The sequence below is a fragment of the Sarcophilus harrisii genome, chromosome 1 (genome assembly GCF_902635505.1).
Source record: "Sarcophilus harrisii chromosome 1, mSarHar1.11, whole genome shotgun sequence".
NCBI lineage: Eukaryota > Metazoa > Chordata > Mammalia > Dasyuromorphia > Dasyuridae > Sarcophilus > Sarcophilus harrisii.
In genome coordinates, this window is record NC_045426.1 from 156364946 (window position 1) to 156380993 (window position 16048).

The 16048-nt window shown below is 33.7% G+C and overlaps 1 protein-coding gene across 2 annotated transcripts in view; it reads left to right on the plus strand.

Annotated features, from left to right (window-relative positions):
- NLN (neurolysin) overlaps nt 1–16048 on the plus strand; it is a 137270-nt gene that overhangs the window by 43303 nt on the left and 77919 nt on the right. For both annotated transcript variants that reach the window (XM_031965579.1, XM_031965582.1), the window contains exons 2-3: nt 1026–1285; nt 9796–9944. In XM_031965579.1, coding sequence (XP_031821439.1) covers nt 1026–1285; nt 9796–9944 — 409 coding nt within the window. The remainder of the gene's footprint in view (nt 1–1025; nt 1286–9795; nt 9945–16048) is intronic.

Below are 16048 nucleotides of genomic sequence, written 5' to 3' on the forward strand. Positions count from 1 at the left end.
TAATGACGGCTCTAATTGGTAGATTTCCCCAAACATACATAATAGATTGGCACTTGATTGAATTAGTAGAAGAGAGACTTATCCTTTAAAACTCTAGGATATCTGTAGTTTCAATAATGTGTGTTACCTCCCCCCCACCACTGATACTGGATTACTGAACTACAGCTTTTTGATCTTATAGGGATACCAGTGCTGCACAAATATAATCCAATTGTCATCCCTCCTCATTGCCCTGTAAACCACGGCCCTCCTTTTTCTGTCATTCATGTCTTTGATTTTATCTTTTACATGACTTTTCATGTGCATTTCTTTTAGTTTTTGGTATTTTTACCCATCATGCATTTCTCCATCATCCTTTAGATGCACTGCAATTTTGATTCTTCAGTGATTTTGACATTCCATGGTTCAAAGAGCATGACTGAAAGAATATTGATGCTAAAAATATACTTTAAAAAAAGATAATTAAAAAAGACTTGAGAATGCTCATTATTTTGATGACCAGAGGCCATATAATAAAACATGCTATTCACCTTCGGACAAAGAAGTGATGAACTCAAGGCATAGAAGGAAACACATATTTTTTGACATGGCCCAAATGGGGATTTGTTTTGCTTGATTGCATATTTGATAGAAGGATTTTTTAATTCCCTTCTTCTTAGTGGAAACGCTCATTTTATTTAGTGTTTGTTAAGTTCAATTTTTTAAAAATTTCAGTCATTGACCCTTTCTGTTTAGAATTGTCTTCATTTATATTTTATTTCTTAATTCAACTAGGTGACAAACATTATTACTTAAGTATTTAAAGTTAAGTATTAACTTTAAGTATTTTAAGAATGATAGAACCAAAAAACATGGTATGGGGAAAAAACTAGAATCAGAGGTCCTAGATTCAAATCCCAATTCTAAATTTTTGTTTGTTTGAGTTTGAACAAATTATTTTGCCACTCTTGAAGTCAATTTCCTCGTCTGTACCAGCTTTTATGATCCTGTCTTCTAATTAAAATTGTTTCCTAAATCTTTTTCAGAACTGGTGGTTCCAGGATTTTCTTAAGAATGACTTTAGGAAGAGAAATTATGTCCCCTCTTCAATTGAGGTCTTCATCTTCAGCAACTAAAAAAAACTTTTTGAAATGGGATCTGTCACCAGAACAAATTAAAGCAAGAACTGAGGAGCTTATACAACAAACCAAGCAGGTGTATGACACTGTTGGAATGCTTGATATTGAGAAAGTGACATACGAGAACAGTTTGCAAGCACTTGCAGATTTAGAAGTGAAATACGCAGGTGAGTCTCAGTATATTAGGGCATATTGCTATATATATATATATATAAAAAACCCATTATATTATTCACAAAACAAAATATTTAGGAAATAAGAAATTATTTTATTTTATTTTTAAACATATTTCCATATTAATCATTGTGAAAGAAAAGAACAAAAGGAAGTCATTGTGAAAGAAAAGAACAAAAGGAAAAAAACCAAAAGGGAAAAAAAAAAGGCAAACCAAAAAAAAGGTGGAAATAGTTTATTTCCATTCACATTGAGTTTCCATAGTTCTCTCTCTGGATGTGGATGGCATTTTCTATCTTAAGTCTATTGGAATTGTCTTGGATCACTGTATTGCTGAAAAAGGCTGAGTCATAAGAAAGCATTTTAAATTAAACTCAGCAAACATTTGATCAGCATTTACTTTGTACAAGCCATTGTGTTAGCACTGAGGATTAATAGGCAAAATGGGAGATAGCCCCTACTTTCAAGGAGCATGCCTTCCATGATCAGAGATTTATAACCTATGGTTCATAAATTCATTATTTAAATATTTTGATATACATATTTCAATATAATTAGTTTTCTTTATAATCCTGTGTGTTATTATAAAAATTTATTAACATCTTGAGAAGAATCCAATCAGCTTCACCAGGTTGCAAAGAGGATCATGACATAAATACATCCCTAGTCCAAGTGGATACTAAATTTGCACTAATAAGGAAATAATAATTGGAACTTTTAAGAATTTTTTAAAATTTTGCCTGTTAACTAATCATTTTGTGTTAAATTGTCTATGTTATGTTTTGTCTGCTTATTCAATTTTTAGATTTTTTAGTTGAGTGTTATTCTTTCCAGTTTCTTTCTAAATTTGAAGCTACTAACAATATGCCTATAACTGATAACATTGAACCAAGCTTGCATAATGTCTTAAACAACTAAAAAAAAAACCAAACTAATTTTCACCTCCTGGATCCAAGTTCAAAATTTAATCATGCCAGCTCTTAGCCATCTCCTAGTGTTGCACCACAATTATATAATGTGGGGTGTTCAGTGTCCAAGTTGTTGACTGCCCAATTCAATAGTGAAAGCAAATTCTAATTCTATCTAGTTCTTTGTGAATGAGTAAGAGAGGAGTAACTTTTCAAATTATTGTTTATTTAAAATCATGTTTCTAAATTTCTCTGTGCCTGTTATGTTACTGATTTGAGATCATGAGCCATTTTAGCTTTCCTTTTTATTTTTTGTTAAGGTCAAAAAATCCAATCAAGATCTTAATTGTATTATTAGCCACATTTATATTTATTTATATTTATATTTTATTCTTTCTTTGGAAGAGAGAATGAATTTATTTTAATCAGGTCTTAATATTCTAATCATTACAATGTGATAATGCAGAGAGATGGTTTATTTACTTAGATATTTACAATGATATTATAATGGCTTTAATAAGGATTACATTTGTTATGTATCTAAAGACTTGTGGTTCTTCTGAGGCAGCTACTTGCTACATTGGGTAGAGGCCTGAGCTGGAAATAGAAAAACTTGAGTTCAAACTTAGCTTCTGTCTCACTTTCTTCAACTGTAAAATGGGGGCCATAATAGCATGTACCTTCTATTGATGTTGTGAGACTCAAAAGGCAAAATATTTGTAAAGCACTAGGTATAGTGCCTGCCACATAGTAAGTACTTAACAGGTGTGTATTTCATTCTTTCCCTTTTTGAAAGAGCTCTGCTTCTTTGAAATTTCTCCACATTTTGAATGTATGAGCTTTATTTATTTCACAACTTTGGAGAGATTGAAAAGAAGGAAGGAAACAAAAAGAATTTATTAAGTATTTACTATGTGTCAAAAACTGTGGAAAGCATTTTACAAATGTCATCTTATTTGATCCTCACAATACTCTGCTTTTGAGATGTATTGTCTTCTTTAAACTTCTTGAGGACAGAGACTAATTTGCTTATACTTGGAGCACTGACGCTTGACACAGTCTGTTACATAATTAGTACTTAAATGTTTCCTCTCCCTATTTTGACACAGCATTTAGTCAGAATTACTTCATGAATAGATTTTATGAATGACATGGAAGATCATTGTTTTAGAATCCATTGGAAAAATCCTTTCAATCATGTGCAAGAATTTATGGCACAATGAACTGTGAGCTTGTAGGTTATTTACATACTAAAGATTGGAAGCCAGCTCATAATAAATAACTCCTCATCAAAAATCAGACCCAGTTGAATAGAGCCCCAGCCTTGGAGTCAGGAGGACATGAATTCAAATCTGGCCTCAGACACTTAACATTTCTAGCAGTGTGACTCTGGGCAGGTCACTTAATCCCAATTGCCTCTGCCAAAAAAGTAAAAAAAAAAAAAAATCTGACCAAGTGAAGACCTTTTGTCTTCATATCTCTGTGTGGGGTCAGTAATCATTTTATTTACTTACTTTTGAAGTTGTGAATATGTTTATACTCAATTTATTTTAGAATGGTACTATTAAAAGACACAAGAAAATTCAGAGTTTTTCATATTAGGTGCATAGAAGCAAACATTACAAGATTTTTACCATGTGTTGGCAATCATACAGTTAATTATAGTTGAGAAAAGTAGATGAAAAAATGCATTAGTAGCTAAGACTTTCTAGCAGTCCTATATTGTAATAATGTTATTGTTAGTCAGAATTACTTCATGAATAGATTTTATGAATGACATGGAAGATCATTGTTTTAGAATCCATTGGAAAAATCCTTTCAATCATGTGCAAGAATTTATGGCACAATGAACTGTGAGCTTGTAGGTTATTTACATACTAAAGATTGGAAGCCAGCTCATAATAAATAACTCCTCATCAAAAATCAGACCCAGTTGAATAGAGCCCCAGCCTTGGAGTCAGGAGGACATGAATTCAAATCTGGCCTCAGACACTTAACATTTCTAGCAGTGTGACTCTGGGCAGGTCACTTAATCCCAATTGCCTCTGCCAAAAAAGTAAAAAAAAAAAAAAATCTGACCAAGTGAAGACCTTTTGTCTTCATATCTCTGTGTGGGGTCAGTAATCATTTTATTTACTTACTTTTGAAGTTGTGAATATGTTTATACTCAATTTATTTTAGAATGGTACTATTAAAAGACACAAGAAAATTCAGAGTTTTTCATATTAGGTGCATAGAAGCAAACATTACAAGATTTTTACCATGTGTTGGCAATCATACAGTTAATTATAGTTGAGAAAAGTAGATGAAAAAATGCATTAGTAGCTAAGACTTTCTAGCAGTCCTATATTGTAATAATGTTATTGTTAGTGGTATGTTATTACCATTCCCATGAAAAAGATACAGCATGCATAATTCAGTTTATATCCTTATATGGAAATATAGGATGAGGCTGGTGATGTCACAAATGAAAAGTTACTTTACAATTTACAGAAAAGCAAAAAACAAAATAAAAATTGAAAAATAAATTCTACTATAAAACTTCACTTTTTAAAAAGGGAACCTAGAATATTTTCTTGGCTATATTCTTGTTAGATAATGCAAATCCTCATTCTCTTTCCAAAGATTACATCACACATGCAAAAGTCATTAGTAAAAAAATACTTTAAGATCATGATGAAATTTCATGGTAAATAGTGTAATCCACTGGTTTTAAGATATTGCTCCACAAATAAAACACTTCTATCTCCTTTGTATTCAGTCTATCCTTCTCTGCCAATTCCATTTTTCCTATGCTCATATCTCCCCTTATTATCCCTTGACCGTGGTTTTCCAAGTGATTCTAATTTTTCCTTTCCACTGCAAGCTTACAGAATAATTAATCTACATGTTCTGCCTTCACTGTCTTAACATCCACTCATTCTTTAACAATTCCACTTAGACTTTCATTACCACCATTCTACTGAAACACTTTCTCCATAATCACTGATTTTATCACCAAATTCATTGTTACTGGGTTGTTGTTTTGTGGCATTGCCTCTCCTCCCTTTCTCATTCGCCATATCTTTTTCCTTGACTTGCATGACATTAGAATGTCATGGTAATCCTGTGTAAGTGACACATCTCTCTTAATCTTTCACTAAACCTTCATCTTCTGCTTTTTTAAACATGAACCTCAAAATTTGGCCCTTTCCAAAGGCCAAGAGTAAAAATTATATTGGAAATCAAAGTTGAGGATTAAAAAAAAGAGAGAGGGACCAAAGCTTAGTTAGGAACTCAGAATTCTCACATATATTTCATGTATACTTTTTTCCAGAAGTGAATCATAAGGCACTAAACATCATGTGCAACTCATAGTATCTCTCTGTCTCTGTCTCTCTCTCACATACACACGCACACGCACGCACGCACACACAAGAAACTTATTATCTGAACAGACAGGAAACTACTAGTTACTAACATGGAAGACATTTCTGAATCAGCTGTCTATGTTAGTCATACCATCACCTGTTTATAGCAGAGGTGAAAAGATAAAGAAGAGATAACATTCCTGGCAATTAGAGCAGATCATATTTAAACAAGCTATTGAAGTTTAAAAAAATTAAAACAACTGGAAATAAGATATAAATAAAGACATTGACCTTGATTATCATCATTTGCTCAATAAGTTGAAATGATTTGGCACACTTCTTAAAAAAACAGGAGAAATCACCCAAAACTACCTCAGCTCCCCACTCCCAAAATCTTTCTTTGCAAGAGGGGCAAGACATAGAAACCAAAATCAATACTAATTTAAAAGAAAAGCTTAATTGTAAATATTACAGAATAAGATAGTAGAAGATTCCAAGTTACAGAATAGAGGTGGGGGGTGGGGGGAAAGCAGTGAAGAGAACAGTGAGCCTACATAAAGCTGGGTAAGGGACCTAACCAGTCAAGTCAGCCCAAAATCATTGATAGTTTTATTTAACCAAACTCCTTGGGAAAAGTTATCTTCACTCACTAATTACATTTTCTCCCTTCCATTCAATTCTCAACTCTTTGCAATCAGGTTTTGATGTCATCACTCCTCTGAAACTGCTCTTTCCAAAGTTAATGATCCATTAATTGCCAAATACTGTATAATAATTTTCTGAAGTCCACATTCTTCCCAACCTATCTACTGCATTTGATGTTAGTGACCCCTCTTTCTTCCTCAACACTCTTCTTTTCTCTGGGTTTTCATGACATTTCTCTGTTCATGTTCACCTTCAGTCTGTCTGCCTCCCAGTCTCTTTTGCTAGCTTATTATCCACAGGGTGACCCCCAGGTGTGGATTTTCCTCAGAATTCTGTCTTGGACCTCTTCCCTGGTTCCTCTAGACTGTCTCTCTTGGTAGACTCATCAGATTTCATTTCTTAGCAGATGACTATTTCCATATTGATACATCCAGTTCCATTCTTTCCCTTGAATTTCAGTTCCATATCACTAGTAAACTGTTAGAAATTTCAGACTGGATTTCCCATAAACATGCCTTATACTCAATATATCTAAAACAAAATTTATTATCTTTTCTTCCAAACTTCTCTATTTCCATTGATAGTGCCCTCATTCTCCAATTTTCCATGTTTGAAATCTCTACATTATCCTGTGTTCTTTACTTTCATGTCATATCTTCAAACAGTAGCCAGATCTTACCATTTCTATCTTCATTATTTCTTACATTTAACGCCTTTCCACTTACAGTTACACCTTAATTTAGACCTTCATCACTGCTTGCCTAGATTATTACAACAGTCTTCTAATTGGTTTCCCTACCTTGCCTGTCATCATTCTAGTTCATCCCATACATGGCTGCCAAAATAATTTTCATTGCATGTGGATCTGACCATCTGATTCAACTCAACTCCAATGGCTTCCTATTGTCTTTAGGACAAAACATAAACTCTATTTACATACAACTGGACCCCAATCTTTTTAGGCCTGTTAGATGTTACTCCCCATTCTATATTCTATCTCTTTTCTTCTCATAAAACACCCAATTCATTTCCTATTCCTGGAGCACCCTTCCTCCTTACCTCTACCTCACAGAGGCCATTTCTTCCTTTAAGATGAGCTCAATCGGATGTATTCTGATGGAAGTGGATATCTTTGACAAAGAGAAGATCTAATTCAGTTCCAATTGATCAATGATGGACAGAATCAGCTACACCCAGAGAAGGAACACTGAGAAATGAGTGTAAACTGTTTGCATTTTTGTTTTTCTTTCCAGGTTATTTTTACCTTCTGAATCCAATTCTTCCTGTGCAACAAGACAACTGCTTTGTTCTGCACACATATATTGTATCTAGGATATACTATAACATATTTGACATGTATAATTCTGCTTGCCATCTAGGGGAGGGGTTGGAGGGAGAGAAGGGAAAAATTGGAACAAAAGTGAGTGCAAGGGATAATGTAAAAAAAAAAAAATTTGCCCATGCACATGTACTGTCAATAAAAAGTTATAATAAAAAAAAGTAAATTGTTCACAATTTCATATTCAGTCTTCTTCTGTTCTACGTTCTATATGAAAATTATGTTTTATCTGGTGTTTGCTAAGTTCAGAATAAAAATTCAATTAAAATATAATAACACAAATAATAAAATGAAAATGTTGTATTGGGAAAAAAAAAAGATGAGCTCAATCATCATTTTATGTATGAGTCCTTTCCTGATTCCTTTCCTGTGACTAGTAACCCCCTTCCAAACTACCTTAAAGGCTATTCTCCAACAATGTGCCTCCTATTATAGGTCAAGATCTTACAAAACTAAGTGACAAACACCATAAAGAAGGAAATGTTTATTGCTGATATGTTTGCTGGTGTCATTGAAGTTGTTCTTTATAGTCAAAATGGAAAAGAGACTCTATAAATGGTAGGAATCTATTGATGATTTCTTTTTGTAAATGATACTACAAAGCCTACTTAATAAGATCACCCCAAAAAAACTTGCTTAATAACTCAACAAAAAAAAAGTCATAAGGGACAGGTACATGATATGTTATGTATAAGTTATAATAATCAACTGAATAAAAACCCCATTTATATGTGTGTATATATACATGCTTGTTTATATATATACACACATGTGTATATATGTATGGATATACATATATATGTATATTGTGTATGTGTATATTTCTCTAGGACATATGATGCAGTTGGATATAGAGCTTGCCCTAGAACTAAAAAAAGGGGAAAAGTATATGCTAGAATACAATTGTGAAATTACTCAGGCTTTCTATGATCCTTGGCAACTACTTTATACAAATAAATTCTTAATATGAATATTCTCCTGATGATAATGTTTGTAACAATGGCCATCATTAAATAGATCATACTTTAATGCTTGCAGAGTATTTTACAAATATTTACTATTTGATTCATGCAATAACCTTGGGAGATAGGTACTATTAGCGGCCCCATTTTACAAATGAGGAAACTGAGATAGATTAAGTCCACCCTCAACAGGGGTCACTCAACTGGCAAATGAATGAGGTAGGATTTGAACTCAGATTTCCCTTACTGCAATTCCAGTGCTCCAACCACTGTGCCATCTAGCCATCTCCAGGATTTTGTCCTGAGTTCATGTTTCAGCCTTAAATTATAAAGAGTGAATTAAGTAGTAATTAACATTTACCATTCAATAATCTATCATCTAGATTTTTGCATGCCCTTCTAAATTTCAGTACTACATCTTCAGATACTTGCTATTTGTCTATTCTTCTGTCTCCTCAAATTCCAAAAGTATAGGCTAAACTGATCTTTCCCTCGATCAGGTTCCCTCTATAGCCATTATCCTAGTTAGTCATGCAAGACGAAATAAAAATTTGTGAACCAGATATTTAGATCGTTTTACCATGGGATTGGATGAGGTTGATATGAGAGAGACAAACAGACATAAAGAGACAGAAAGACAACAGAGGGAGAGCAACAGAGGGATAAAGGAAGAGAGAGGGAGAGGAGAAAGAAACAGAAACAGAGAGAGAAAGGGGGAAAAAAAGACAGAAAGAAGACGTGGGAGAGAGGGAGGAAGGGAGAAAAAGAGAGAGAGAAAGAGAAATTATGTGTGTAGAGAAAGAAAAGAGCCAGGACAGAATTTTGGGGAGCATCCATATTTAGAAAGCCAAATGGGCCCCACAATGATTGATGACATCTAGCAAAGTATTTTAATAATCTTATCTGTGAAATCTCTTATGTGAGGCCCTGAATTTCCTGGTGTCTAAAACATAACTGTTCCAAGATGGGTCTGGCAGTAATCTCAGAAGTAAGCACATTTACTATTAAGCAGAATATTATTACTGACTCCTTGGAATGATGTGTAGTTTCCTGATCTCCCAAACTATATAGGAAGCTCTTCAGAGCTAAATACCAGCTAAGATTCTCCAGGGCTTTATATTTGAATTCTTCACATTGAACCTGTGTTATATATATGGTTTCCTTATCATTTTGAGAGTCTTCGCAAGTATATAAAAGAGAAAGGAACCATTAAAATAATTATTTGCACTTGTGGAAAATATTTAGCATAACACTGGTTGGAATGGTATGGCATCACTTAATAATTTTCTCTGCCAACAGTGGAAAGAAGCATGCTGGATTTTCCCCAGCATATCTCTTCTGACAAAGATGTACGAGCAGCAAGTACAGAGGCTGACAAAAGACTTTCTCGTTTCGACATTGAGATGAGCATGAGAGAGGATGTATTTCAGAGAATTGTTCATCTACAGGTAGATTTTTCAAATAATAAAAACTCTCTCCCACACCTCTTGCATCAGTAAAAGACATTTAAATCTGCCAAGAAATCTGATTTTCAGATGCTTGTACTGATAAACACTATTAGCTATTTTTATATTGTTAATAACTATATTCATTTCAAAGTGAGGACCAAAATTAAAACTGTCTTAAATGTGTATAACTATCAATGTAGGGTGTTATGGACGAAGTTCAGTTTGCCTTTTAATTTAAATCTTCTATGCATAGCATATATTTTTTAGCTTAGAACCCACTAAAACTTTGACAGTATCAATTGCTTCTTAGTAAATACATTGTATTGATGACTATATAATGGTGACACAGTGTTAATGTTGAAAGCCAGAGTCATTCCTGTATGTTATCCTTACATTTTGCAGGACTGACGGGAATTAAGGATAATGAATGTTCTAGGTGGGTCTGCCTTCAAAGATTTGTTGTTTTGCTTCCTAGTCTTTTTAAAAAAAATTTGTCTTTGTTTTTGATATGTAATTCTGTATTACTTCTGTAGTCTGTTTAAGAAACAAAGGCTTTATTGCTCCAATTTTTTATTCTTTTTGCATGTTTCTTTTGCAATATCATTGTTATTATTTTGCTTCTTGTAACCATCTTGTGCTTAAAATTAATATAAAACATTTTGTATGAAAATGTTTTTAAAAATCAACCTAATGAAATTGTTGAAATTTTTTAGATATTTAGATATGTGGTATTCATTGTCTTGTGTCACCCAAATTTTTTTTATTCTTTAAAATTCACTAGCAACCATGGTTTAGGGTAGGTTACCCTTAACATGCTGAAAATTAAATAAATGGAAATCTCATCACGATTGCTATTGGCAAATGAATTCCTTCTTTTTCTCCTTTTGAACCCCGCCCCCATCCCACTTTAGAGATGAATTTTTTTTTGACTAGGACTATAGTATTTGCTAATCCTCATTTTCTATTTTATCCCGTAATCTAAATTCCTCTTTGACTGTATTTAGAATACATACTGATTTTTTCTCTAGGGTTTCTAATTCCCTGTGATTAATCCTGTTTTCATCCTTAAAGAACACTTTTTAGTAAATTGTTCTTAAGAGTACAATGGTTAGGAGCAGTTAGGTGCTGTAATGGATAGAATATCAACCCTGGAGTCTGCAGGACCTGAATTCAGATTTGATCTCAGATACTAGCTGGGCAAGTCACTTAACCCTAATTGCCTTGCATCCTCCCCTTCCCCCAAAAAAGAGTATAATGGTTATAGGGTCATAGGTTTGAAGTTGTGATCATTCAACCTGTTCCAGAGCACATTGTTAGTATCTTAAGTAATATTTGGCCCCAGGTTCCTGTGTTCCAAATTTGGTGCTTGTTTTATTATAGTGGAATGAAAAAAAAAAAAAAAAACCCAACATCACACACATTGATTCTTCTTTAGTGGGTTGATTTCTGGCTTCATAGGAACAGATGAATTTAAAGTTGAATTCCTAACTTGATGTCTTAGTGTTCCTTTGCCCAAAGATCATTAAGTAAAAACATAAAAGACTTCTATGTTCTTTCTTACTATCATTCTAGTCTAGCAACTGACAAATAACTTATGTATTTTCTCAATCACTTGTTTTGTTCTTCAAATTCTATTTTAAAGGCTTTATTTGAGACATAGAAACTGCTTGAATTGTTTTCTTTAACTATAATGGTGTGAAATGATGAGCCCAGATTATCTAATATCCCTATGTATTTTCTACATCCAATCAAATCCATAAACTTTTAAATGCCTACTGTGAGCCAGGCACTGGGCCAAGTGCTGCAAACAGTTAATTAAGAGGATAGTCCCTGTCTTCAAAGAGCTTGCAATTCTTTTTTTCCCCTCGATTGTATTTTATTTTTTCCAAATACATGTAAAGATAATTTCCAACATTCAATTTTGCAAGATTTTGTGTTCCAAATTTTTTCTCCCTTCTTCCTTTACTTCCCTAAGGCAGCAACCAATCTGATATAGATTATACATATATAATGCTTTTAGATATATTTCCATATTTGTTATGTTGTTCAAGAAAAATCAGACCAAAAGGAAAAAATAAAAACCACAAGAAAGAAAAAGCAAATAAAAACAAAAAAGATGAAAATACTATGCTTTGATCCAAATTCCATCCACATTTAATCTTCATAGTTCTTTTTCTGAATATGAAGGGCATTTTCATCTTAAGTCCATTGCAATTGTCTTGTATCACCACAGTGCTGAGAAATGCTAAATCTATCATAGTTGATCATCAAATAATCTTGCTGTTTACAATGTTCTCCTGTTCTGCTTACTTTACTCAGCATCAGTTCATGATAATCTTTCCAGGCTTTTCTGAAGTTAACCTGCTCATCATTTCTTGTAGAACAATAATATTCTATTATATTAATATACCATAACTTACTCAACCATTCTCCCAATTAATGGGCATCCACTTAATTTTCAGTTCCTTGACACTTCAAAAATTGCTGTTACAAACATTTTTGCACATGTGGGTCCTTTTCCCTTTTTCATGATCTCTTTGTGACACAGACCCAGTAATAACACTGCTGGATCAAAGGGTATGTACAATTTTATAGACCTTTGGACCTAGTTCCAAATTGGAGTTTACAATTCTAAAGACAGAGAGATAACACACAAAAGTTGGCAGGAAAGGGGGGAATAGTAAATGCCAATGGGCATCTTGTTACATGAAACTGAAACTTGGTAGGGCAGTAGATAAAAAAATAGAGAGTGAGCAGAGTCCAATCTCTGCCCTCTCTAAAGGAAGGCATTGGGAAAAGTTTGGTTCTTCCCACTTCAATCAGAGGAGAGAGGAGGCTGAGGAAGGCAGTATCAATCAAGGCTTGAGTTAGCACCCAATGATGAATTTAGACATGCTGAGCTTCTCCTGGAAGAGACATTTTATTGGATGGAGCTGAAATCAAGCAAAGCAGTAGAAGCAAGTGGAGTACTATCTCATAGCAATGGTTAATCTGCAAATTAGGAAGTTTCTAAAAATAGGCACTTAAAATAGGATTATTGATATTTCTCCCTGTGGTATTCTAAGTGAAAGACAGTGATAGTAAAATGGTACAATAAGTTTAAAGTAAGTAGAACTTAGAGTAATTTACCATTTTATAGCATTTTCTTTCAAATTATGACATTATGAAGAGCTTGTAAATACCAAATGTAATATTAGCCAAAATTGATACAGACCTGTTTTATAGCTCTTGCTGTTCTTTGGATGTAAGCAACAATTAGAAAAACAAATAAGGATTGATGAGATAAATCTGCTTTTAGTTCTCTTTGTCCCTTTCCCAACATCTGATACCTCTACTCAGTGGAGCAACTAACTTTGTTTATCCCATATTCAGGGTACTTATCTGCTTACTTGTCCTATTTTCTTTGCTAGATTATGAACTGCTTTAGAGCAGGAAGCAGGATTTAGTCTTCTTTGGATAACCTACAGCATTATGTATACAGAAGGCATACAGTAAATAAGTAAGTGAATGAATATATTGAATGACCATAGAGATATTTTTAAAAGATATTTTCATTTCCCCCCCACCCCCACCCCCCAGGATATGTTGCTGGTTGTGTATTTTCTATGGGAATGACTCAATACTGAAACAGCAATTTATTGAGACAAATTCTATAATCCTGTTTTGTTTTTTTTTTTTTTAAATAAATTAGATTTTCAATGGACCTGTCTTGCCAGGGTACCCTTGCTTAGGATAACAAAACTACAAGGGAGCTCAGAGGTCAGCTTGCTTTATCTTGCCTTCACTTCATGATGAGGAGATTGAGACTACAAGGTGTTTTTCCCAATGACACCCATTTAGTAAACATCAGAAATGGGATTTGAACACAGGTCTTCTGATTCAAGGAGCAGTGTTCTTTTTGAATCAGATGATGTTTAAGATGATTTCTGGCTCTATGTTGGAGTCCAAAGGGGACGTCAAAAAATGTTAGAGTTTCAGACTAGCATTGCAAGGTATCTCAAAAGAATTTGAAGACTTGGACCCATCTCTAAGTCAAGGGACAAAGTTTATTATGATTGTAACATCAATTAAAGTGGTCTAAGTTCCAAAAGAAGTTATCAATGAACCAGAGCCAAAAAGATAAGTTTATATGGAAAATTAGGAAGACCACATTCTTCATGTCCCTGATATGCTAATTTTATGGCTTAGAGGTGGAATTGAAGAGTGGTTCTGGTGCTGACTTTATGCATAGGTGTACTACCCATAATTCTCTGGGCAGAACTCTTGGGGGGATCTTTTGGAAGTGTGTTTTAGGCCTGAAACACATCTAGATCAAGTGGCAGATACTCAATTTTGTTCTGCATCTGCTTCAACTTTTAGCACCTCATTATTGTTGCTCATTAGTATCATAAACTGTTAGTACTGACCAACAGGCTGTTATTTGACAACTAGCAATATTTGTAGCCATAACATCTTGGTCAAAAAGAGTATAGTGAGCAGGATAACCCAAGGGAAGAAATACCTAAGGCCAGGTGGCCTTAGGGTTATTGCTTCGTCCTTCCTAATAGCTGCACGGAATCACTGTGAGTATATAGCAGTGTTTTGGGGGCATTCATTTCCCAAACATTTATTATAAGCCTCTTTATCTGCAAAGTATTATCCTAAACTCAGCCTACCAAGATGAATACCACAGTTAATGTTCCCAAAACAATCTCATGGACAAAGAGAATGAGCCATTAAAAAAAATAAATATACTACCAAATAGATTGTGAAAAGACATGATGCTAAACAAAATGCTATTATAGTTTATAGAATGGAGTAGGGAAAACTTTTGTTTAGGGAAACAGTTTTTGAAACATGAAACATATATTATAAACATTTTAAAGTGTCTACTATGTGCCAGGTACTCTTAAATTCTGGGGATACAAAAAGAAGAAAAAAATAGCCCCTGCTCTATTCTAAAATTAATTTGATGTTAGTTCTTTAAAAAAAAATAAAATAAAATAACATATACAACCTTGATTTCTAAATTTATTTCTTCTCCTTCCCTAAAACAAGAATATTTTAAAAGAAAAAACAAACAAACCACAATATTACTAACAACATTAACTGAGACTAAATATAAATGAAATGTACTATACAAATAGTCCCTTTCCCTATCCTTTATAATTCCTTTCCGTTGAATTAATTATCTCCTATCTATTCTGTATATATATTGTTTTATACGTATTTGTTTACACAGTGTCTCTTCCATTAAATTACAAATTTGAGGACCTGGATGTCTTTTATATCCTTTTCTATCCTCAATACTAAGAGGTGTATCTGAAGTAGTAAGTACTTAACAAATGTTTTTCATTGATTAATCTTTTGTCTACTGGGAAATAACTTTTGTTCTTATATATTTGTATCAATATCTACATTTTAGCTACCAAATTTGTATCAAATTGCTACAAACTTTTCTCCCCAATTAACTATTTCCTTTCTGATATGCTTTTCTATATGCAATGAAAATGGTCTGTTTTATCTTCTTTAATCATCTCTGTCCTCAAGAATTCTACTCCTATCCGTACTTGGGGAAAGGTATTGCCTTCCATTTTCCTTGAATTTATTTATAGCCATTGTAGTAATTGCTAAGTTTGCTAACAAATGATCCTTAGTATACTTGCTTGGTTTCTGAATTTTTATCTTTGGGATGCTTGAAATATTTTTTCTCTGACTTAGAAGCTCTAGATTTTGACAATGACATTCTCTGGTGTTTCAATTTGTGATCTCTTTCAAAAGGTAATCAGTGGATTCGTTCTACTTTTGTAATGCCAAAGAAACTGAGGCAAGACAGAGATTAGAGAGTATTTAATAATTTTATTTAAAAGGGAGAGATATAGTGGGGCTAAATGGATCCATGGTTTGGTCCCAGGGCTGAATGAGACTATCGTCTCCAAGAATCCAGCAAACGATGTGAGTTCTCAATGACATATATACACATGGCTCAGCTTCAGGGGGTATATCGAGGCAGGGGTGGAGTCCAGGTGCTAAGAGTGGGAACAGGACTCTCACAGGGTGGGTTGAGCCACCAGAGATGGGAAGAGGCATCTTGATAAGACAGGTATCTGATATTCTGATAGCTT